This window comes from Toxorhynchites rutilus, chromosome 1 (assembly GCF_029784135.1).
Source record: "Toxorhynchites rutilus septentrionalis strain SRP chromosome 1, ASM2978413v1, whole genome shotgun sequence".
In the NCBI taxonomy this organism is placed as follows: domain Eukaryota; kingdom Metazoa; phylum Arthropoda; class Insecta; order Diptera; family Culicidae; genus Toxorhynchites; species Toxorhynchites rutilus.
In genome coordinates, this window is record NC_073744.1 from 43,572,210 (window position 1) to 43,596,449 (window position 24,240).

The 24,240-nt window shown below is 38.0% G+C and overlaps 1 protein-coding gene across 1 annotated transcript in view; it reads left to right on the top strand.

Moving 5' to 3' along the window:
- Positions 1-8,978: 8,978 nt before the first annotated feature.
- LOC129761875 (transcription factor cwo) overlaps positions 8,979-24,240 on the top strand; it is a 66,264-nt gene continuing 51,002 nt past the window's right edge. Inside the window, exon 1 of the mRNA XM_055759704.1 lies at positions 8,979-10,638. Coding sequence (XP_055615679.1) covers positions 10,580-10,638 — 59 coding nt within the window. The 5' untranslated portion in view covers positions 8,979-10,579. The remainder of the gene's footprint in view (positions 10,639-24,240) is intronic.

Sequence of the window (24,240 nt, forward strand, 5' to 3'; positions counted from 1 at the left end):
ACAGAGGGGAGGGGTATAAGGAATGTCCACGCTTGTCCACGGAGGGAGAGGGGGTGTCTAAAATCATGCTTTTTCTGTCCACGTGGTACAGGGTGGGCCATTTAAAGTGGAAGGATTTGTTTTTGCAATAGCAAAGTAAAGAAGTGGAATTTTAAATTTTTTTTTGAAATTCATTTATTTTGGTCCAAGGAGATTTGTTCTAACTACTTTTTGATTATGATATCTCGTAAATGACCGCCTCTGGCCTTGACCGCAAAATGTGCCCTTTTTTCGGCATTTTCCATCACTTTGCCCAATGTTTCGGCCGATATGGCAGCAATTTCTTGTCGGATATTGTCTTTCAGCGCAGCCAAGGTCCTTGGTTTACCAGTGTATACCTTGGATTTTAAATATCCCCATTAAAAAAAGTCAGGAGGCGTCAAATCAGGTGATCTCGGTGGCCAGTCATAATCGCCGTTTTTCGATATTACTCTTCCGGGGAACATTTCGCGCAATAATTTGGTCGTGGCAGCTGCTGAATCAACACGAATTATGCGTCGGAGAGTGGTTCGAGCGATGCCTAACTCTTGCGAACGATGGCGACCTGATGTCGATGAAGTCTCTGCAACACTGGCTCGAACGGCATCAATATTCTCGTCGAAACGTCTTGGTCGTTGTCTGGACAGATGACTGGCATTACCAACACTACCAGACGATATAAATTTGGCATATAATCGACGTATAGTGTTCTCCAGGCGATGTTTTAACTTTATTTTTATTTTTCCACGCACGTTTAGTTAACACAATTGAGAAGTTATTTTGAATGTACAGCTGAACAATTTCAGCGCGTTGTTTATGTGTGTATTGTTCCATGGTTAAAATTGTACTGAAATGACGCTTCCAACGCGGTATGACATTTGTTAATCTGACATCTCTGTCTAAAGTTATGGGGTTGCCAGATGCTTCCACTTTAAATGGCCCACCCTGTATGTGGACAGCCCCTAGACAGATGTGAATCATACCATATAACTTGTTTGCGAAACTAAATAAGCAATTGTCTATTTATAGTTGCAATAAACCCTTTCCAACACGATAGTAACATTTTTAATTTTCTTTCTTATTGATTCATCGTATCATATGAACGTGTTCCTGGTTGATAACTGGGACATATAAGAACAAACTATTACTGATTTATGATGCAATAGTTGATAATATTGTAAACTTTCAAGCCAATAACGCAACGTACGCAGTCAAACCTGATTGTACGATCTAAAATACGCCTACATCGAGTCCATCTAAATGAAATTGAATCCATTGTGGACTGGAAATATCCTAGCATTCACTCATCGAATCGTTTGATTCGAACTTTTTTTAATTCTTTTCCCTTCCGCCTGTTGATACCAACAAAGTGTTGGGTTACAGTGATTCGAACCTCACACCCAGTCATCGCCTATTGGAGTCCACGTGATGCAAAAATGAAAATAGTGCAAATTACCACAATCTACCGAACGACGGACTTTTCGTGGTGTGGAAAGGGCTGGGTCATCGGCGGAAGCTTCAGCAACGAGATACAGCGAGGTGCTAATGTTTGCAATCCGCTTCCGTCGCATAGGCGTGTGTGGGGAAAACAAAGAGATAACCAAACAAACTCATGCTTGTGTGTGGTATGGAATGGACCCATTTGCGTCGCCGCCACAGACATCCGAGAGACGAGAAGTTTGTGTGTTGGGTGCGAGCGATAAAAATCATGTGAGGAATGTGTGATCCCCTGCAAAAGTCACGTTATTTTCCACCCGGCCTGTCGCGGTTCAGTGCTACACAACGGAGTCGGAAATATTCAACCATTTTTCGGTTTGGTGGGTAGTTTTGCTGACTACAAGCGACTCGGAACATTTTCAGTTGTTTGTTATATTGTGTGCTATCATCCTGTACACAAGTCGCTCTCATCGATAAGATTACACGAGAATGGCGCTCTTTGGGTGTATCGCGAAGAAAGAGCATTGAAGATGACGACGATGTGGTTGCCAAGAATGAAGCTAAGCTCTCTTAAACTTGCTAGCTGATGGCGATTCAGATTTAATTACCGAATCATGTTAAAAACAGGAAGTGAGTTTACGCAAAATGTATTCTCTGCTTTCTTATGTTTGCCCTGTATATAATACACAATACATTGATTGTCACTAATTCTTCAAACTCTGTGATATAATTTGTATACCACTTCCAGTAGACAAAATATCTGTCGTTTCCAATCAGTTTACAAAAATGTTGCGTTCGCTCATCCTTCCTCACACCACCCACTTTCCGTTTGCGAAATTGTTGAGTAAACATCGTTGGTCGGCGAGCGTCGAGCGGCGAGCTTTCTTTTTTTTTTGGTTATCAGATTTTCGTCAAAAGTGGTAATTTTGTTCTTCATTGCAAAACATTAGACCCGTATTTTTTTATATTATTATTATGTTCCCCATTTTCATTCTGGGTGGTCCGAAAAATCTTTTCTTTTTACTTTTCCCCAAAATAACTGTTTTTAAAAATTCATAACTCTTGAACCACTGAATCGATTTAGATGATCGGCATATCAAAGTCAATGAGCTAGCCTTTTATGAAAAAATATTGAACTTACGAAAAAAAAATTGAACTCACGAACAATGGATTTCATTTCCGTAATTATTGATTAAGTCGAAATCTGAGTAACTGAGTAACTTTGAAAAATCATAACTTAAAAACGAAACAAATAGCATGTCTGGTATCAACATATATTATGTAAAAAATCCTCAGCCTTCAAGAAAAAATATTTAAAAAAATCTAAATCGGTTCAGTGATTCAAAAGTTATGAATTTTTCAAAACAGTCATTTTTGGAAAAAGTTGGAAAAAAATGATTTTTCGGACCACCCTAAAATGGGAATGGGCACCATAATAAAAATATAAAAAAATGGGTCTAATGTTTTGCAATAAAGAACCACTTCTACCACTATCGGCTTGGCATGGAATGGCCGAATAAATAAATTACCCAACGACGTAGGAATACCATCCGTCCTGATTTAGCATGACATGTCCCGATTTTGAGATCCTTCTGAGGCGTCCTGATTTTTTTTTCATTATCTAGCATTTGTCCTGATTTTCATGACATTTATTCTGATGAATCATTGTTGTGGTGTTGTTTTCGTGTTTCGTTTCTATATTCCAAGTTGATTTTTTAAATATTTAAAGTGTCATTTTATCAACGAATCGAATTGCACTTTTGTTTCACAGTTGGACGTAATGATTATTAGGCTAAGCGCTACATATGTGATTTATACGTGTTGGAGGTTTATAATGGTATGGGTATTTTGTCATTTTGTTGAATCAGAAGTTTGAAATCAACAATGAACCATTACAGGTAAATCTGATTTGGAAAAGCATATCCAAACACCAAATGGATCGTCCGAGAAACAAGTTTAATAAATATATTTGAGTGTTTTAGTCTCTCGAAGTGCAAGTGAAATCCGGGGTTTTCAGATTAAACGCTCACGAAAAAAATTCGGATAGCTTCTTATAAAAATTTTGTTTAGCTCCGTCGATGATAACACTGCATTGCCCACTTTAGGACAATAAAATTCGGCTACTCGTTCAGTCTGATCGGATGGTTTAAAGTGTTAAGATGTACAATTTACAAGAACGTTTATTTTTAGTGAAATCGTATTAATCGAGCAACCGAAGCCTTAATGAAACTTTGTCCCCTTATGGTAATAATGTCAACATTTCTCGTCGTCGATTACTTCCTCTGAGGGTACGTAAAGGACCGTTGCTATGTTTATAAGCCATAAAATTTGGAGGAACTCAAAGAAGAAATAACTCGGATTTTCAACAGCGTCGAAGTTGTTATGTTAGAGTTGTGCATGAAGAATTTCGTTTACTATTTAACACGCGTTATCGAAAAAAGGGGTGGTCACATCGAAGATGTCCTAAAATAAGTTTTATTCTCGCGTTTTAAAAATAAAAATCGATTTACTTTTGTAGAAGTTATTAAAATTTGTTGCGTAAGCGTTTAATCTGAATGACCCTGTACAACGTGTTTGGTCATAATCGTAGTTGTGACAGCTGTCGTGATTTTTAACTCCGACCAGATGGTAACCCTAGAAAGACGTGATCTTCCGTTGATCGCACTTGATTGAAAAATTACAAAACAAAATGTATTTGATCGCAGTAATATACACTCGACAAAAAAATAGTAAAACAGAGTGTCGGAAATTTTAGGCGTTTTTCGACATGCTGCAACTTCGTGATAAATTAACGCATATCGATGAGATACACATAATTTGAATGCCACAACTTTCAGGTATTAGAGTATTTTACTTACATATTTTTATCTTGGTGTGGTGTAGTGAACAACGATACCGAGAAGAAATTAAAAAAATCGATTTTTTTCTGTTTTTTCGAAGACGGAAAAGTTCACCAAACCTAACACCTAAACGTAACTAACACGGCTAAACATATCAATATGAAACGTTCACAGATGTTTAGGGATTACACTAGGCTAAAAATTTTGCTAACATTAGAACTTACTGCGATATTTGCAGAATTACAGCAGATTTTGTAAAAAATTTAAAAAAAATTGTTTTAGGCCCCTTTTTTAAATCGAAGCAAAAAATTTAAATTTTTTTTTTCGTCACAATAAAAAATTATCCTTGTATAGAATTTTTTGGCGTTTGCGAAATTACGATTACGAAATTACGATTTACGGTACGATGGTTGTTTATTGTGATGATATTATCATGAAAGACGAAGAGGTTATTTTTCATTCAAACTGAAATATCTCTGTATGTAAAGGTCCTACAGGAACGTTCGAGCCAAATCGAAGCTGTTTGATACGAGTATTTGGATTTGCTGATGAGTTGTATAGCAAAATCGATTTTCCATTTCTTTTCGGTATTGTTGTCCACTACACCTACACATACAAAGACTGAAACATGTACGTAAAACATTTCAATACCCGAAAGTTGATGTTGATGTACATCCCATCGATATGAGTTAATTTTTCTCGAAGTTACAGCATGTCAAAAATCATTTAAAAATTCCGATTTCGCACTCTGTTCTGTTTTATTTTTTTTGTCTAGTGTATTATAAATGGAAAGCAAATAAACTCTTTCGCTTCAAATAGAACTGGATTTGATTTGACAGCTCGAAACATATTGAATGTCTATCGCTACTAGACCGTCGCTTCGATATCAATAAGAGGTGTGGCTTACTATGGAAATTTGGAAGACAAACTAGAGGCGAATGAACTCTCTTATTTTGAAGCCTCCAGCAATTGAGCAATAATCTCTGGAAGATTATATGAAAGATTTTCCGTTTTTAACTTTGTACACCCTATAAGTAATGAAAAGACGTAATCTCACGTTAGAAAAATAGTTTTTACAATATATAGCACTTTTATGTCACACAAACACCAAAATTTTAATATTATGCATATAGAATAGGAGAAGACGAGGTAAGACCGCCCCCCTAGGAAACCAATTTTTAGTTAAACGTCCTCTAGGATTTTCCCTATTTGTAGTGCCGCATATCATTGACTAATAATATACTACTAAAAAATGTGTAGCTGATGATTTTTAACAATTTTTTGTTTTTTTATTGATTTTTGAAATGATACAAATTACTTTTTATTTTGCCGGCGAGGTAAGAAGGACCACCCGCGGGGTAAAACGAACCATGACGGGGTAAGACAAACCAAGACTATTTTCAAATTGTTTAGTCTAGTAGAAATAACAGGAACAGTGTTGTCTATGGTACTACATTTTTTAGGGTTGTTAATGAAATAATCGTGAAAAAATTACCAAATTTTCGGAATCTATAAAGACGATTGTCTACGTGGGTCTAAAGTCTCACAGAATCTGTTCACGTGAAGTCTGAACGACCCCGAAGTAGGTGATGTCTTTGATCCTTTAGGTTTCATCAAAGTCGCCTTTCATTCTTTTTGTATACCTTTTATGTCCATCGACGCTTTGGCCCTTTCCAAGCCTTCCATGTAGTCGTTCGAAGTCAACTCGGCCGTGTTCTCTGCAGTACGTTTTCTCTTCGTAATACGAAAACCTCTCATTTTAGGGGCATGAAGTGTACCAATAGTAAAGGTTTCAAAAAAAAAAAAGAGAAACCTATAGTGACGGTAGCCATCTATCTCCCAATCTTCCCTTGTGCTCCCTCCCAATTCCGTGTGCTCCGTAATGGATGTTAGGAGGTTAAAAAAATTAGTGACGGATGGCCTGTTGAAGGCCCGAGCTCTGGCAGCGGAAGTAGCTTCCGGCTTCCGGAAAGATAATGTCGGATTGCGCTTTAAAAATCTATTTAGCCATTAAAAATTTATTGCCCCAGCATTCGCTCCTTCTTGTTGAATGGGTGAGGTATGATGTTTCGTTCAGCCAGCTCGAACGCCAGTTCCTTGACATCTCCCATTGTGATGCCGTAGCGATTCTCGATTCTCCAGCTGCAGGAAATGATCTACCAGTTCTTGTTCCTGAGCAGTGGTAAAAAATGAATCAATAAATCAAATGATGAAGCTTGCATCGGTGATTTATTGTCTTTGACTTGTTGGCAGAGGGTGGTCCTAGGAATCCCAAAACTGACTGATGCTGTCCTGACGGACATGCCGTTATCCACTTTAGCCATATTCAGCTTATCCAACATCCATTGCATCCGTGACGACTGCCTTACGTACTTTCGAGGCATCTGTGTGTAAAGAGACGAAAATCATTCAATATCACGACGTATGGCGCTTTTACCCCGTCGAAAATGGTCCGTCTTCCCCCCAGGGCACCTTTTGCATTATTTTGCACTTTACACATATTTTATATTATACTCGTTGTACGCTGCCACGCTTTGCTGTGGCACATTGTGATTGCATGGTTGAGTTGAATTTTTAATTGTTTTTATGTTGTAACAGCAATCCTAGATGTGTTTGGTTGTTTTGTATATTGTATCATAGTTTGAGCTCAATCGGTTCCGTACTTTTCAAGTTTTTGACGCGTACACAAACGAACAGAACATTTATATATATAGAGATAGAGATAGATGAGGGAAATCGATAAATTTTAAATCACTTCGAAACACAATTTCAGTTCATGATTTTGTCAAACACGTGGAAAAAAGATGTTTCCATCTCATAGAACACATATTCCTTTGCTGAATAGTCGATTTTCATTAGAAGCTCAATTTCAGAAACGCACTCTTGTCATATATAGAATCTTTTTTCTTCCAATTTTCCATTTTTTTTTTGCCGTAACAACACTCCTTGAAATGGGTTGATATTGTGTCCAACTTTGGGCTCAATTGGTTCCGTACTTTTCGAGTTTTTGACGCGTACACAAACGAACAGAACATTTTTATACATATAGAAATTTTACATACCTTTTCACGCAGGAAGAACTGGAACAGAAGAACTACTGAAGGACTGGGACACTGGCAACTAACGGAATATACAGTTTTTGCTGGAAAATCCTTATTTTGGTTGCCTTGAAAATTAGATCACTTGCAATCGCAATGGACGAAAACTTTGTTTTGTTTACAATTTTGATCTTTCGTGCGCTCAGATGTTGCAAGATGTTTCGAATTGACAAAAAATATGCTATTAATGCTTCTTGCGTAGCATATTTGCCAAAATACTGAGCATTTCTTACAAAACTAGAAGTGGTCCGTCTTACCCCGTCTTCTCCTACGATTATATTTTACTGGTGGGGAAGAATGACGTCTTTGCGAGTTCTTCTACCCGACGCTCGACGTTCGCCGACAATTGAGGCTGACCCAATGATCACCAAACGAAAAAAGCTGTGTGTGTACGGGGGCTGTCCTCAATGTTCGGCAATTCTACACAATCCGGAAACCTTTTTCGATGATGGTGCTTTCTTGGTCGCCTTCTTAGCGGTACCATTCTTCTCCCGGAGGATTCACTCAGGGGGAATCTTTAACGAATCCGACGCCCTAATGCCGTTTGTTTGCACAAACAGGCTCATGGTGACACCGTTCATCAGCGCTTCATGAACGAAGTTAGCTTCTCCACAGCAGCGATAACATGCTCCAATCGCTACAGTATTATAACCGAGTAGATTTCCGAACTGGCACTCGTTTATATACAGATTTGTGTGATTTCAATAGCCTGTTTAGAATGCAATTTTGAAACTATTGAAACAAGTTTTTGGATCAATGAGTAAGAAGCATGTAACACGTAGACATTTTATTTTTTATCTCAAATTATCATCATATCGTTTCGTCCAGTTGTTTAGAAGGTATTAACGCTTAAAAGCTTATTGCTCCGGCGTAACGTTCTCGTTTTCGAAATTTTGAACTTACATCCAATATAAAATTTCCAGCGGGAAGATTTAAAATCCCAAATTCCCGGTATATATTTGACAGAATGAAGATCTCATTACTTAGAAACAGTTTTAATTAAATTCAATTGTGGTAGCCTGTAGCAAACGAAGTAAAATGCAACAATTCTGCCACCACTGAGACCGGCTTCCTACGTTCAAATGTCATGAGAGGGAATTGATAACACGCGAGCAAGAGCACAAGTGTGCACAAGCTCACGTTTTTCGTCAGCAGTTTGCTTTTGTTTTGATTTATATCGGACTGCTTTCGGACAAGTGACGTTAGCATGACAGAATTGATTTTTATAAATCTTCATTGAAATAGGCATGACTCATATAGATTGATGTCCTGCGAAGTTTCAGAGTAATACTTTGAACAAACTCCATATTTCCCACTCCTTATGGGATCGGTATTAGCTATTCGAGTAAAACTAGTCAGCTCCGGAATGCACTGGGTGCCTCAGCAGTATGGGTAGGTACTTATCAATGAATTCATACACGTTTTCTTCTCTCGTGTGAATCTTTTGGCTACCCTCTTCATTCTCACATTGGCGTAGCGCGCGCCTGCGAGAAGGAAAAAGAGACTGCTACAGGCGCCATTTATGAATAGCCACAAGCTTTGCTGGTGTTAGTAATGGTATTTTAACAATGACACTCGCGGGAACCAATTTCTCTCGGTCAGTCTGTTAGAGTCGATCAAACGTTGCAGATCTATTACTTTGCTTTTTGCCTGTGCTGGAATCAATTCCGGGTCGCTATTCGAGCTGAAACTCCGCGATTCAATCAACGTTGAAATACTGTCTGTGCGCGAGACGCAGCCACAACAACATAGAAGGTGTCGTGTTAATCCTGCTCATCTGGTGTTTATATCGGAAAGGAAGTGAAGTTCACCAAAGTTACACCTTCACGCTCAAATTAGCGGAATCTGATACAGAATGGTGCATGTCCTGTCCTGAAATCGATAAATTGTCTATAGTTGGGAAAAAAAACAGCCGGTTAAAGAAGTGAAAGAGCTTACGGCTTTACGCGTGACAAGTTTGCAGATTACAGTGTATCCACTTGGTGACAGGTGTGTGCGCGATACGCATCGGGGAGGAACACGTTTGTGCTCTGGTGAAACGTGATTTTGCCTTACGGCGCAATTCCATATGTATAAATTCTTTGTTAATTCGAGCGTTAAATATATAATAAAATAAAGTGTTGAGAGAGGAGCAAATTCGAAAAGCTGTTTGCGAGTTTATATGGTTTGCTTGCTCGTACGGGCAGGCTCGGAAATAAACGTGCGAGGAAGTGCGGAAACGAGTGGACACTTCAGCCGAACCAGTGAAGCCGGTGTTTGTTTGTTGCTTGAGCTATCAACAATAACTAATTTCATGTGTAAAGTAGGAAGCAAAAAGAACTCGATTCTACTGGACAATAAAAAACGTGTTAGACTGTTCTTTCGCAAGCCACGTTACACGCATTACTGTTCCGTTTGGTACATCATAGAGTCGGCAGCGGCAGCAGCGGAGGAGAAAACAGCGAACGGCGCAGATCGACGGGCACGGATCAATTGAAGTATTATTTCGACGACTCTCCAGCTATCTCCACCAGTTACATTTGCCTCCCGTTGGCCCTTCCAGCTGCTGGAACTTGTACAAACGTCTAAATCTATTCGTACAGTGCCTGGAAAAGTACTGAAAGGTGATCGGTGTTATCCTTGTGATCTCGATCGTGCTTACCAGAGGCAGTTCTTCAAGAAGCCGCATTCCGTACAACTAACCGGTTATATGCTATACCTCGCTGCGTCCGATTACAACGCTTTACATAATTTCCAATCGAATATTGTCTCTAGTCTCTGTTACGGTACCTGTGCCTGAAAAAGCTGCTAATGTGTGACTTCGGTATAGCAGACGATTCAAGTGTACAAAGTGCCCGAGCTGTCGATCGCTTGAAAACCAAATCACGTGTGTGGTAATGTGTTTGTGTACTGCTTGAAGCAACAGGAAAATTAAAGTGCTGTTACAGTTGATTATTGACGCAGAACAGAACTGAAAGCGAGGCACAGGAAAAAAAATCGGTACACAACACCACCGGGGAGATTACAGTGATACCGGTTTCCGCTTTGTCCGACGGTGTCCTGCTAGAGTTTGATCGAGCAGAACTTTCAAAGCGAGCGGCTGGAGCGTGTCGGTCAACTTGGAGGAGATCGGATACAATAACACCTGAACCGGGAAGTGGCAATAAATTGGACACCAAGCACTTCGAGTAGAACAGTCTCTACAACATGGAAGGATATTGGGAGGCAGCCAACGGTCACGCACCGCATCCCGTCAAGTATGAGAGGTGAGGATTATTTAATATATGATAAATACTGCTTTATTATGATCATATCGTAAAATCACCGGGCAAAAATACTCTACATTTAGTAGCATATTTTTGACCTCTAACAAGGTTGCACTTTAAAAATAAAGCAGTACATGTGTTTATACCGTTGTTCACTCTGTTCGATGCCATCACCCAAAGACCGCGTAGCGCGTTTTTTAGAAGGTTTGAGCAATTTTTAAATTTTTTGCCCTCGCGTGTTATTTTTTTCCGGCTTCAAAGTCGCTGTGTGAGAAGCTTTCGAACAAATGCTGGCGGTTGATTTTTGTTTCTTAGATTGTGAATCACGAGCATCTCACGGCGTTAGTGGCGGCGACTTGCCGAAGCAGAGCTGGACTTGGAAGGATGTGTTTGGCATGCCTCTAGCAACCAGTCCCTGTTCAACAGGTATTGACCCGAAGATAAAATATTGATCAAGATATTCACAGTGCTCGCACAATTGAGTGGGAAGATGATTGAATTGTCACTTCACAGTCACTTCGAAACAGCCGATATTAGGCAATTTAGACAGATTTGTATTGCTGCGTGGAGGCTACTTCTTACCCCTCTCTCTTGGTGGGGTTATCTAAAAAAAAAAAAAGAATTCTGTCCGGCCCATAAGTCAAAGAAGGCACAGGCATGGTGTGCCGAAAATGGGCCCAATTTTATCACTGGCAAAGAATGGCCAGCATCTCAACCGGATCTTAATCCAATTGACTTCTTCGTGTGAAGTTATAGGTTATGCACAAGTTAGAAGCATATTGAAAGGCGAAAGACTCATTATTGAGTGACGATGTGTAAATTGAATCGAAATTGTATGACCCTGCGGGTACAAAAGTACCAGCTTGCAAGAATCAACAACTTCAACTTCTACCTTTTATACTATACCTGAGACGAACCAGCCCAGGAGACTGAAAGTCTTAAAAATAAAGAATAAAAAAAAATATACGATATATGCTTTAAACTTAAAATTTATTCGCCTCTACTATTTGAAAAGACTATTTGCCTCAGTTTAGAAACACAAAGGCAAGCGCTCACATGTATTTGCAAAGCGGATTTCCCCAGGCATCTTGGTTTTTGAAATTCGTGTTAGGGAAACACATTTCGGTGTAAACAGAACGCCCCCAACTTGCATGTATTTGCAATGTCGATTTCCCCAGCCTCCATAGTTTCGAAGTCTATGTTAGGGAACACATTTCGGTGGGAACCATATATGCCAACCTTCCTGATTTTACAGGATTTCCCAGACTTTTCGGCACGCTCCCTAATATCCTATCAAACACTCGATTTTGCCTGATTATACTGAAATGATCCTTAATTCTCCTAGTTTTTGTACTTTTTACTTCATTAGAATATTATTTTTATTTCAAAATTTTGCAGATTGGAAATAAGAACTATCCTAATAGCTTACATAAGATAAGTGCTTACTCTTTGTTCGATTATTATCCATCTATTCTGAAGCGATTCGCGTTATCAGAGGTACATAGTCAACATTTATTAAATCTTGAAGTTGGCGTGAAACAGAGATACTTTATCACATCAAAATGCGCGAAAGCAGTTTCAAATCGTTATATTCCTGATAATACCAAAAATATACCACAAAAACTTTTCATTATAATATAAAGTCATTATCAGATACAGTTTTTGGCTATATACTTTTCACAATTTTGGAAAAAAGCGGGTTACTCTTACGTAGAATACATATTCGATACATAGAAGTAAAATTTTATTTATAATTTTTAGTTCAAAACCCGTCTATTCCACCTGAAGTCTCAATTATGATTTTCGTTCCACAATGACAGAACACGAAGCTCAATGCTAATTGAATAAATGAACATTTAAGATAGTGTTGCGAGATCTCTATTTTCTCTCACTGCTTATTTTGTCTGTAACGCTGACGTTCTTGAAGTAAGAAGTGAGAAAACGAATCTCACAACACTATCTTTGGCAGATTTTATATGTCAAATACATAAACATATATGATTCGAAAACCTTATGAGGATATGTAAAATGTAGTCCTGGACAAACTTCCAGAACTAGTCAATAAGATAGGCGTCATGTTTCATGAGGGCAATGCTAAAATTCCTGTCTCATTGATAAAACACACGAATTATTTTAGAGCCTGGAGGTCCTATCCCACCGGCTAAACTAACCGAATATTGCAGCTTTGTATATAATAAAAATCACAGGTTCGGATCCGTATAAAGTTCTCTCAAGGCAAAAAAAAACTTTGAAATATATTCAACGAAAAAGCTAACATGCTCTGGGTTGATGAAATTTCGGTGCTGCGTGAAGAAGGCGAATGATTGGGAAACAAAACTGCGCATGTAAAATTGAAAATGCACTCAAAAATGTTGCTTTTGTTTTCCCAAAAATCAGCACGAATTTCCCGGACAACCCAATAATAATTATTCTGAGTTATCTTGATTTTTGTTCTCATTTGTCCTGATTTTGGAAAATTTTTAGTTGGCAACCCTGCTGGAAACAAAAGTTCCCCCAACTTACATGTATTTGCAATGCCGATTTCCCTAGGCACCTTAGTTTTGAGGTTCATGTTGAGGAAACCGAAAATCCGGCCAATCAAAACGTGGCAGTTAGCGCGTTTAGATAACGTTTGACATTTCACAGTTATTCAATTGTTTTCCTCATTAAAAATAACATTTTATTAATTGTGATAGATGCGTGGTAACATTTCCTATCAGTTGTTGCAACCATCTTTCCGATCTGTTATAAAACGTTCGAGTTATAAGCATTCGAAACCTTTCATTTTTTCCTGCATGCTCTGTGTTGAGGTTATCATTTTACCCCGGTGGAGGCGATATGGCGTAGTGATAACATCCATACCTCTCACGATAAAGGTCACGAGTTCAATTGTCACTCCCGATATTCTTCCAAAAAAGGAAAAGTGAAAGTGATGAACTAGCGAAAAGTGTTGAAAGTCACTATAATACAGAAAACCAAACTATATACTTCAGTTCAGCCGACTTCTTACATATATCTGGAAACTCAGAAAAAAAGGAGTGGTTCTATAGTTATGAAACGCAGTGTATCATTTAAACCGATAGGATGAGGTAGAACCCGGAACCACATTTTAACATGAATACGAGGAACTCGACACTATTTGATTTTTTATATCTATGTTCAAAAATGTACACAAGATAACATTAAAGGCATTATTGTTTGTAGAGGGTTGTAATAACTTTGTAGCCAGGTGATGTATATTAAGTATCTTATGGTCATGAGTGCTCTCCTGGGAAGTTCGTGTAGCTGCTGCAATAAATTGATCTCATCGGGTGTTAAGTTCTGCTTATTTATACGAAAACGAATGGAGAACGGACAAGTGAAGTGCAGTGGCCAAAATAATAATATAATTACTTTCTAAGGAAGACATGTATGGGTAACATAATATTAAGATCGCGACTACTTAAGCTATCATGATCTGACATGTGTGAGAATACTTTTTCGAACCTCTGAATCAGCAGCCAGTTAAATTAAATAATTGCATTTTTACATTACCAAACAACATGCTCGATATGTGGGTAGCGAGACCTACATGATAAAAACGTGAACACGAATTGACAACAACCTGGACATCAATCTCAAAAAACCTCTATCTACTTTTGAGCCAGGCTCTCGTCAAATCTTCGGGGAGAGTACAGTAAAACCATCCAGATCATCTCCAAGATTATTACAAGATCATCCCTACATTGATTCTGTCAAATGATAAATGCCTATTATCGGCAAATGGAGAATAATTCATAACAAGCATCGACTCACATTGTGAGCTAACATGCGAATTTGTAGGCAACAAGATTGCTCATTGCGTTGTGAGGGAAAACGAATGGCTAGCAAAATTAAAATAACATATCCATTTTAATCGTTAAATTGTTCACTTTTTTTACTATGCTCATATGTTAAGCAAAAAAAAAAGCAGGATGAATTTCCTGTATAATAGTATACAACATAACTTATATCGCAAAAAACGATTTTGCGTAATATGCGTTTGAAATCTCTCAATGTATCGTTACATGCCTCATTTTCAATTTCGTAGACTGACCCCCATATAGAAATCAAAGACGTAGTCCAACGTCAAAAAAAGGTTTCAGAAGAGTATTTCTAACAGCCACTTTTTTCATGCATTCATCGAAAAATTACTATCAATGTTTCACTCGTAACATTTTGATTGAATGATAGATTCCCATGGAATTGCTGAATATGTGAATGAACATTACCGAGTTATTCAGTATCTGAAGCTAGATTTCGTGACTGCGACTTCCCTTGCATATGCGAATAGATCTGAAGTTTTTAATTCGCTTCTATTCTGATATGGTACGAATTTCTGCTGAAGTTCCGTTCCTATGTTGTGATGTGGGTGATAGAACCTTCGCCATAGCTCTACCTTCCGAAGTTGCTTTTGGTATTGCGTTATATAAAATGTCCAGATTGCAAACAAAAAAAAACCATTTTACCACAGCTGCCAATTGTAACCGTGAGAATACCCACAACATATAGCAACAGCGCGTGGGGTGAGAACTTCTAGGCTCCGGTAATTTCCACTGCATATGTTGATCACGTGATAGTTTCAGAACAATTCCCGCACATGCTACAGAAACAACTTCTAGCCGTCTTCGTCGGTGAATAGCAATTATCCAGCAAGCCAAATGGAAAAAGCACCGTCGGAACAAACAAGGTGCGAAGAGTTTCTGCCGCCTCCCCCGGTGGTGATGGTGATGCTGTTCCCACCGTTTGGTAGGTAAGATTTTTCCCGTCGAATGCAGAGCGTTTGTGTAGCAGCAAGAGGTGTAAGAGCCAGAAACAAACAAAGCTATCACGTTTCCAAGCAGTAAACACGTTCAGCTTCGATCGTTGCCGGCATGAAGTTGCACGGTTGAACTGTGTGCTTGGATACGGAGCCGGTAGTTGTAACAAACTGATTCCGGTTCGGGCTGTGCAGAGAACGTGATTTGCGCGATTAGCTCATGCTACAAATATGGACCTAACTTCGATAAACTTTTTTTTGTCGCGTTTTGCTTTGCTGTACTTTGAACTGTTTATTTTGTTATGTTATTAGCGTAGACATTATTATTATTATCTTTTTATCTGTGTTTTGACGTAGGACTACGTCTAACCGGAAGATATAGGGGGTGTTTTCTCAGAAAATCTGTATCGAATTCTGTATCAACCATTTGCGGTTGTTTATCTGCTCTCAGTAACCACAGCAGAGAAGTATACTAATGTTATAATTTATGCAACAATGTATCAGTTCACACTTTCTCTAAACGATTTTTTAATTTTAACTTATTCACGAACCAAAACGGTGCTACTATGAATGATTTTTTTGTTTTTCAACGGGCGAATAGCCCCATACACACAAATCAAATGTCAATTTTCATGGTATGGATACGTTCATAATTCTTCGGGTCGTTTGACATTTACTCACAACCGAGTAACTGACAACGTATAAATCCGGCTTTGCAGAAAGAAAAATCAATAATTCTATTTTAAGGAGGCTGAATTGAATGACTATTAAAACTAAATGAAGTTGAAGGAATTTTTTGTTTCATTCAAATATACTCTTTTCTTCGATTGAATACGCCTCAAAAGTACACAATACAAATATTAAAGGAACCCGAACGGTCTGTGACACCGTGCGCGAGTAAACGAGTTATGATCTTGCGCGCGAGAACAGGAAAGTGAACACGCTATGTCCCGCGTCGGTCCCTAGGGACTGACACTGATTTTTCCGTCTTTTTCGCGCCGGTCTCATCGGATTGACAGAAAACTTTTTGCTCGCAGAGTGTCGGCACTGGGAACGACAACAACATAGGGGTAGTGGGGGCGAAGTGGTCACCTGCTTGTTTGGTAGTATAGCTATTGACTATAGATGCCGGAATGACAGTCACCTTATGTTTGAAGAATTCAATGACATTTGAGTCACCCTGTATTTCAGTAGAGCTAACCCATGTCAAAATAGAAATAAAAACAGAAATTGCTCTCTCGATAGCCATTCGGCTGTAGTTCTCTACGAATGGTGTCTAAGGAATTTCTCGTAAAATTCAGTTTATTCAATCTGATATATTAATTAGCATTAGCGATTAATTAGCATAGAAATTACTTTGATGTTTGGGGGCAAAGTGGTCATAGGTGAATAACGACTTACAATGTTTTGTTTACTAAAGCTGATGTACCTCATCACATTCAGCTCTTGGAGAGGTGGCATTTGTGGCTTTCACCCTGGAAAATATGCCACTCCAACTAAACCAAGTCCATTATGCGGAACGTTATTTGTTTCTTACTAGGTTTTTGTATGCATGACAAAACTCCAATTGAGACTCTAGGTGAATAGGCCAAGCTTATATCATACATGAACCTACTATATCAAATATGATTTGAACAAATTCGGACAAAAAACGCACAAATCTATCCCATTTAGCTTGATATGTGCGAGTGACCACCTTACCTCCAAGCAAAAAAAAAGTTCGATTTTTCACTGTTTTTCTAATGATGGAAAATGTACTATTTTGAATTTGACAGTGGAGCCGTTTGCTATCATGAACAACAATGAATTTAACTATAATATTCTTCGAAACACGGGAATTGAAGCGGTACGTGGACGCTGGAAATGGGCATATTCCTTAGGGTGACCACTATGCTCCCACTTCCCCTAATTAGAAAATGAATTTTTAAAAGTCCGCTTGCGTTCCGCAGGGAACAACGTGGGTCAGATGAAAAGTTCATTGTCGATTCCCTATTTTGGTCGGGACTCAACGTGTTAAAATATACGTTCATCTGTTTTGTATGGGAACCTAAGGCCCATTTATACGTTGCTAGTAGCTGAGCAGCTGACAGTGAGCAGCTACTGACCTGGTGAACTCGCTTGACAATTGGTTGACTCTCCTTGTCCGTTCACACAGTGTGAGCTGCTGGTGAGAAACTAGATACTACAGCACGGGTTTACCAGGGATGCCAGGTAATTTTTCAAATGTGCATCAAATAGTCAGAAACAGCAATCTGGTCCGAATTTGTCAGATAAATGATCCGAAAGCGACTTCTCTATTGGCAGTTTTCGTCTCAGGTTTTCAGTTGATTTTATCATTATACAATTTTATCGCGAAACACACTCTGACCGTGTTTAAAAATACTTTGTGCTGAATTTCTTTGAACTGAAGGTACTATCCGAAAAAAGCAGAAAGAAAAAGGACTCGGGCCAGGAATTGGATGCAAAGAATTAGAAATTATATTGATGTGCCTTTCTTCTGGAATATCATTCAGATTATTATAAATATTTTTTAGAATATCGAAAGCAATGGCTAAGATAATTCCGGAAGCATGTGATGCTATAAATGACAGTCTAAAAGATTTATTTAAATTTTCTTTATTTCGTCTTCAATATTGTACAACTTCGTGTACCACTTTTTGAAATGAAAATGATAGTAGATTTACAGGTAGAATAAATACGCGTCCAAAATTAAGAAAATGAATGAAAATGGACTTTTTCAAATCAAATATGTGTTCTGTATGTGTTCTCTTCAAATCTGTATGTGTTCTTGCGGGGTCCAAATTCAACTGTCGGTGCGCTATAGAAATAAAAGGGCAACGATAATAATGAATTCGGGCCATTTTGAATTTGCATTTTCATAAATAACTGTGTTCTACTAGTCAAGCCCTTTCATTCGATACCCAAGTTGATGGGGTTTTGATAAAATATGTAATCCGCCATTTTGTATCAGCCGCCATATTGGATTTTCAAGATCATGGAATACGCAGTTTTATAATGACAGCAGAGATAAAGGCGTGTTCCAAATTTCAGATCAATCGATCAACAGGAAGGAGGTTGAATTTCTATTGATGTGGGACAACCCTACAGATAAACATACAAACATATTTACAATAGGTAATGCTGAATAAAACCGTTTAAAAGTATAGTATAAAAACTATATTTTTATGTTTTGATTATTCTGCATAACCCATATTTACATTTAAATGCCTATTCTATCAAATTCCGTTTAAAAATCCTATTCAGATTGAACGAGGTAAAAATTTGAACCCAAATCGACATGGTTTTAGTATTATGTATATTTTCCAAGTTCATATTTTCGGTGTACTAAATTTAGAGCAAAATTTGTCTCGCAGAGAAATGTAAAATCTTTGGGTTCGTAAACAAAGCTGGTCAAAGGCATGTTAAATGGTCGAAACAAACAAAAATCACTCGTTTCGAAATGCGCAATGTCACCCCAGATCTGGGTGACGGGGCGATCAAACTGTTAACTGGGCTGCATAGCAGTTATGTATCAATAATTGGCGATCTAACGTACAAATCTACACCTAGGCGGCGCTGCGGTGAAAGTGATGATGGTTTTAAATTTTGCCATGTGAGCTTATGGAAGGTTTGTAGTTCTTTCCATAAATTACAATGTTATAATCATAAAAGATTATTTGATTGCGATGAGTTTGTAAGAAATTTAATTCTGCGCAATTTTATATATAACATGTTATTTATTTACCTCTTTCAGTAGTGAAAACTATAAAAATGTTGACAATGGTTGAATTAAAGAAGGAAATTCGAGAGCACAATCAAACACAAGTAGAAAAATGCACGATTCCTGCATGTGAGAACTACCTTGGGAAGCCCGGAAGTAAAATATACGTGATTTGTTTTTGAGTTTTAGGTTACATTAGCATAATTTTCTTAGTTCAAAAACAAAATCCAGATGTCTCACCGATCGTTTACGTTTTACGTTAGATCGCCAATAGACGTGGTCTTCAATTTGAAGTATTGGTTTTGCTGTTTTGCAGTCCAGTCAGCGAGTGAAATTCGATAATTGGGTTGATTTCCCACCCCAATTGATGAACGATCATTTTATGGGTGACACTTTCATCGTTGCTTTGATGAAATCTTGCATGAAATTTGAGTGATCTTGCATCTGATCACTTCAACATGTTTGCGTTCGAAAAAGGTCTTGTTCGAACGGATTCGTACAAGAATGTATTTTTCGAAATTGTCCATCGAACGAAAGCAGGAAATTGTCCATCGAACGAAAGCAGGATACGGCCGTAAGCAGGAATAAGCGTGATTGTCTTCGTCGCTATGTCACAACGTCTTCCATGAGAAGTTTAGTGTAAACCCACACTCTTCCATGACAACGGCTGCACTGATTCTCTCTAGCATGTTTTTGCCAAAGACAGTATACACATTTCAATTGTGATACCCCATGGCTGATAGCATGCTAATCGCACCGCTCTTATCAGCGGTGTGGCTCGAAATAGACACTACAGACAGACTATGTATTTAAACGTATAGTTCCGGTGAGCGAATTAGTATGCAGTTCAAATTTTCCACCCTATGAGAAATAACGGAGCCAAACGGCAATGCGCTCACGTTTGTGGACCAAAAAATGGCCTACTTCGGCAGAAGCCACGTCACCTAACCCCTGATGACGGCAGCGATTGTTGCCAGTGGTGAGCTGAGAATGGTTTCAGGAATCGCAACGCAACGGGATTTCCGGGGCTCTGGCAACCCTATCCCATCCAATGCAAATTGAGCGTAGGCAGCATAAAACAGGGCTCGCGCTTAGGGGGCTCACGTATTGTTTAATGTTTGGAGTCATATATGTTAATATTTGATTACGTTGGATAGTTTTTTTTGGCAAGCGATGTTTGGATACCCATCCGGAAGCTTTCTTGACGATTTGCAATTCAAATCACAGCCCAAGAATCGCGCAGAGCACTTCATTTTGAATTTTAGGTTATGATTTCTATGCTCATGATTTTCTATGCTGGCTACTGAAAGACGGCCATCTTAGCAATCCCTTGGGGATTTCAGCCATTCAGTGCATCCAAATAGCCGGGCAAATTATCACAAATATAACACGCAAACGCGCGAAATGCATCCACAGCTCACTCGCTTCGTCACGTAGGCAAATCATTCGTGGAACTGTATTCGCGTTAATGGGGTGGAGGGGTAGCGAGGAGGTTCCAGGAGTGTTTTTATTATCATGTGAATTTGTGTAGACTATCACTGAGTGCTTTTTTTTCGAGTGCGTATTGTGTCCATGTGCAGGTTCCGAGTGTGTGGTTCGAAATAGTATTATGAAATTAAAATTGAGATAATAGTAAATTGGGACCAGAGATGCCAGATTTGAAGACATGTTTTCATTTTTAAGACATTTGACTTTACTAAGAAGACATTTGATTTTGTGAAGATATTTTGAAGACAATATGAAACATGTGAAAACATTTTCGAGAGATATTATTTCCATAAAATTTTGACGAAAATATCGTCAAAAAAGTAGTGCTTTTGTCTTAGTGTCATTCGCTCGCAGAAAATCCACAAGTAGGGTAAGTGGAGGTAAGACGGGCATGTTAACAAGACCACTTACGAATGAATTTACTTTTCCATATATACCTAATATTGCTTCTCTGTTAACTCACAAACCGAAATATAACCATCAGCGAATTAAATTTTGCAATTAAACCACTCAAAATGTTTAATATCGAAACCGCAAAAATTACATCCACACGCGGAATCATGTTTGATTTTCGGTTTTTGTTTCCCTATTCCACTTTTGATCATTATTCATTGCCATAGGGTGGCTTAAATATTATAGGATAACATATAGAAGGTGTTCTCATTTACAGAAATCTGAAATGCGAAATGTAACCATGTAAATGTAACCATCAACCACATTCCATATTACCCCCACTGTCCGTATTACCCGCGGTTCCGCTATATACAATGAATTGTTGAATTGATGAACAAATCGACTTTTACTTCAAATTTCGGAAAACTTTAAGCGGTATGAAAACATATTGTCTCTAAAGACATTAGTTCGTTTGCACTCGACAATTCGAATGATTGTGACATTGTATTTATATTATTTTGGGCCTATACTATACAATAGATTAACCTAGATCTTTCAAACGACCACTCTCAAATTGAAGGTTTTCCGGTTACATACCGTTTCAATAATTAGTTTTTTTTATATGATTTAAGGTTACAACAAAAACTTCGGAAACTACTTCGAAATAAAGAAATTGATTCATCAACGTTCGTTTTTGTGGAAGAACTGGGGCGATATTCACGCAGTCAACGGTATATAAATCCAGTTCCTAAACACATAAGGTTTAGTTCGCAGTTGCGCAATATATGTTTTGTTCGCATTTATTGAAATAAACTACCAAAACCTCAAGGTAAGTTTAATGGGATGCGCTATATAACAATATCAATTAGAATAAACATTGAACAAGCTATCCAACTTTCTTCAAGAGGAAGCTATGAATTATAGTTTCCTTCGATATGATTGTGAAGACATTTGAAAAAATCACCTGGCATCCCTGATCGGGACATAGAGAGTACGGTGTCGCCATCTACCGGATTTTATGGATTTTATGGAAATGGAAACAAACGGTGTGTTTTTCAATTGTACTTTGAGTGCCGTTTTGTCATGAACTCTATTGTAGCTTATGAAACACACAAATACGTTAAGAGTCGAATTTACTGAAGTGGCCATTGTTATACCATTGTTTTATTTTCTGATACTCAATTCAGAAACGAAAAAGTGTACCTTCTTTGAGATTAGCATGCTCGAAGGCAGTCATAAAACTTCAAACATTGAATGAAAATCATTTTGAAATGTTGTTTGCATGGTCAAATCACGTAGTCCTGACCATTATGTAATCATTACTAAAAGAACTTCTGAATCTTTACACCAGAACCTATGAAAGGTGGACCTGAAAAGTTGGACAATTTGCCCTAGCAATAATGAAAATTGATTAGCCATTGATAACCAACCGCGTCTGAAATATTCATCTCAGCGCGTTGCATTTCCTTCCACCAAGTAAGTAAAATTACTCTCAACGACCAAACGATTTCCTGCGGCAGCGGAATTGAAAACATCTGCCAGGCCCACAATACATTGCATGTTGCATTTCCTCCCAATAATGGCCCTTGGAAAAACGCGAAAAAATCAGCTAGTGGTGTCATTTTATACAGCAAAAAAAGACTTTTCTAACTTTGCTCATTTATATATTTCAATCTAATTAGACAAAACTGCTTGTTCAAATTCACCACTTTTCACTTTTCGTTTTGTTTATACAGTAATTTACATTTAATACGACATGCCGAGGCACCACTCAGTGTCGCATTGGAGGCAGTTATGACCTGTAATTGGACATTGGCGATGAAAGTGGTACAGTGTCGATTTCTGGTGGCGACTTTCAATGTGGGACCATAATTGGGGCCCCGAACTCGATGTTTACAGAAATGTCCAATTAGAGTTAAAAATGTCCAATTAAACGTGTCGCATTATAGGTCTGTCCAATTAGCTAAATGTCGCATTAAATGTAACTTACTGTATTTTCTTCATGTAAACTCGCTGTCAAACACAGTTTCGATGTCCCGAATACGACGCGGGGACTCTCAGTTTTTTCCCCTATTTCTAGCGAAAAAACAGTGACTGACATGAAGGAAAGTTTACTCGATTTTTTTTTTAATTATAATATGGTACTATCATTGCATTTATTATTTTTATATCCCTCGATTCCATTTATAAAAATCACATATTTTGTGATGAATGCATGGAAAAAAGTAAGACTAAAATAAAAAAATCAATGGCAAAATAATATTATATAACATATCGAAGCCAGTAACCAACAACAACTGAATCGATGTAATGTGCCCATATAAATACATATCCGTACTGATTAAGAAGCCGGACAAACTATCTTCCGACAAAACGTCTGCAGTCTGCGGAGCCCTTAATATGACCACCGTTAGCCTCGATGGTTTTATGGCTTGTCGGCATACTGCGAGCAAAATTTTAAAGTTACTGTTTAGAAAAGGTCACAAAATATCAGTTGGATAGGATTGTTCTGTTTTGGATTGTTCCATTCGAGCGTTCAGATCGGCATCACTGATTTCTATTCATAAAAAAAAACAATATTGTTACTTCAAACTGATTTAAAATGAAAATCAGTTGACAGAATGACTAATAGAATGATAAATTCAAGATAAACCGATGCATGCGCTTCTGTTGTGTCGAGTGGAGCACCCGATGTAGAAGTGCCTGGTTGCACCTCTACTAAGTCGGGATTTTTTCTTGTTGTGATTACACAAAAAGAAATCTCAAAAAACGGGCAGAAACAATCTTATTCAATGCATTATCAACATTTTCAACATGTTTTGTATGGTTCAAAAAATACACTGTATTAAAATTAATTTCAAAAATATCAGAAATACCCTCCCGGTGTTGATTGAACCAAGATTGCTCACCCATATTCCGGAATTCGATCGGATTGAAAACTCAAGCCGAAAACCCGTTCGGCTCAAAACCAATCGACATATACAAATGTGTCGACATTGTCTTGACGCAAAACAAACGTCAAAATGAATCATTCGTATTTGTGAAGCTATTCACTCTCAAATAGGCAGGCCCGAAGGCAGTTTTCAATTGTTAAACTTGCAAAAAATGTGTTAGTTTATTACATAGTACACATATTTACATATTTACGAAAAAGTTCATTTGGTTGATAGAAATATTCGAGTTTTTTTATGTATTTTTCGGATGAAATTAAGAATAACTCCTT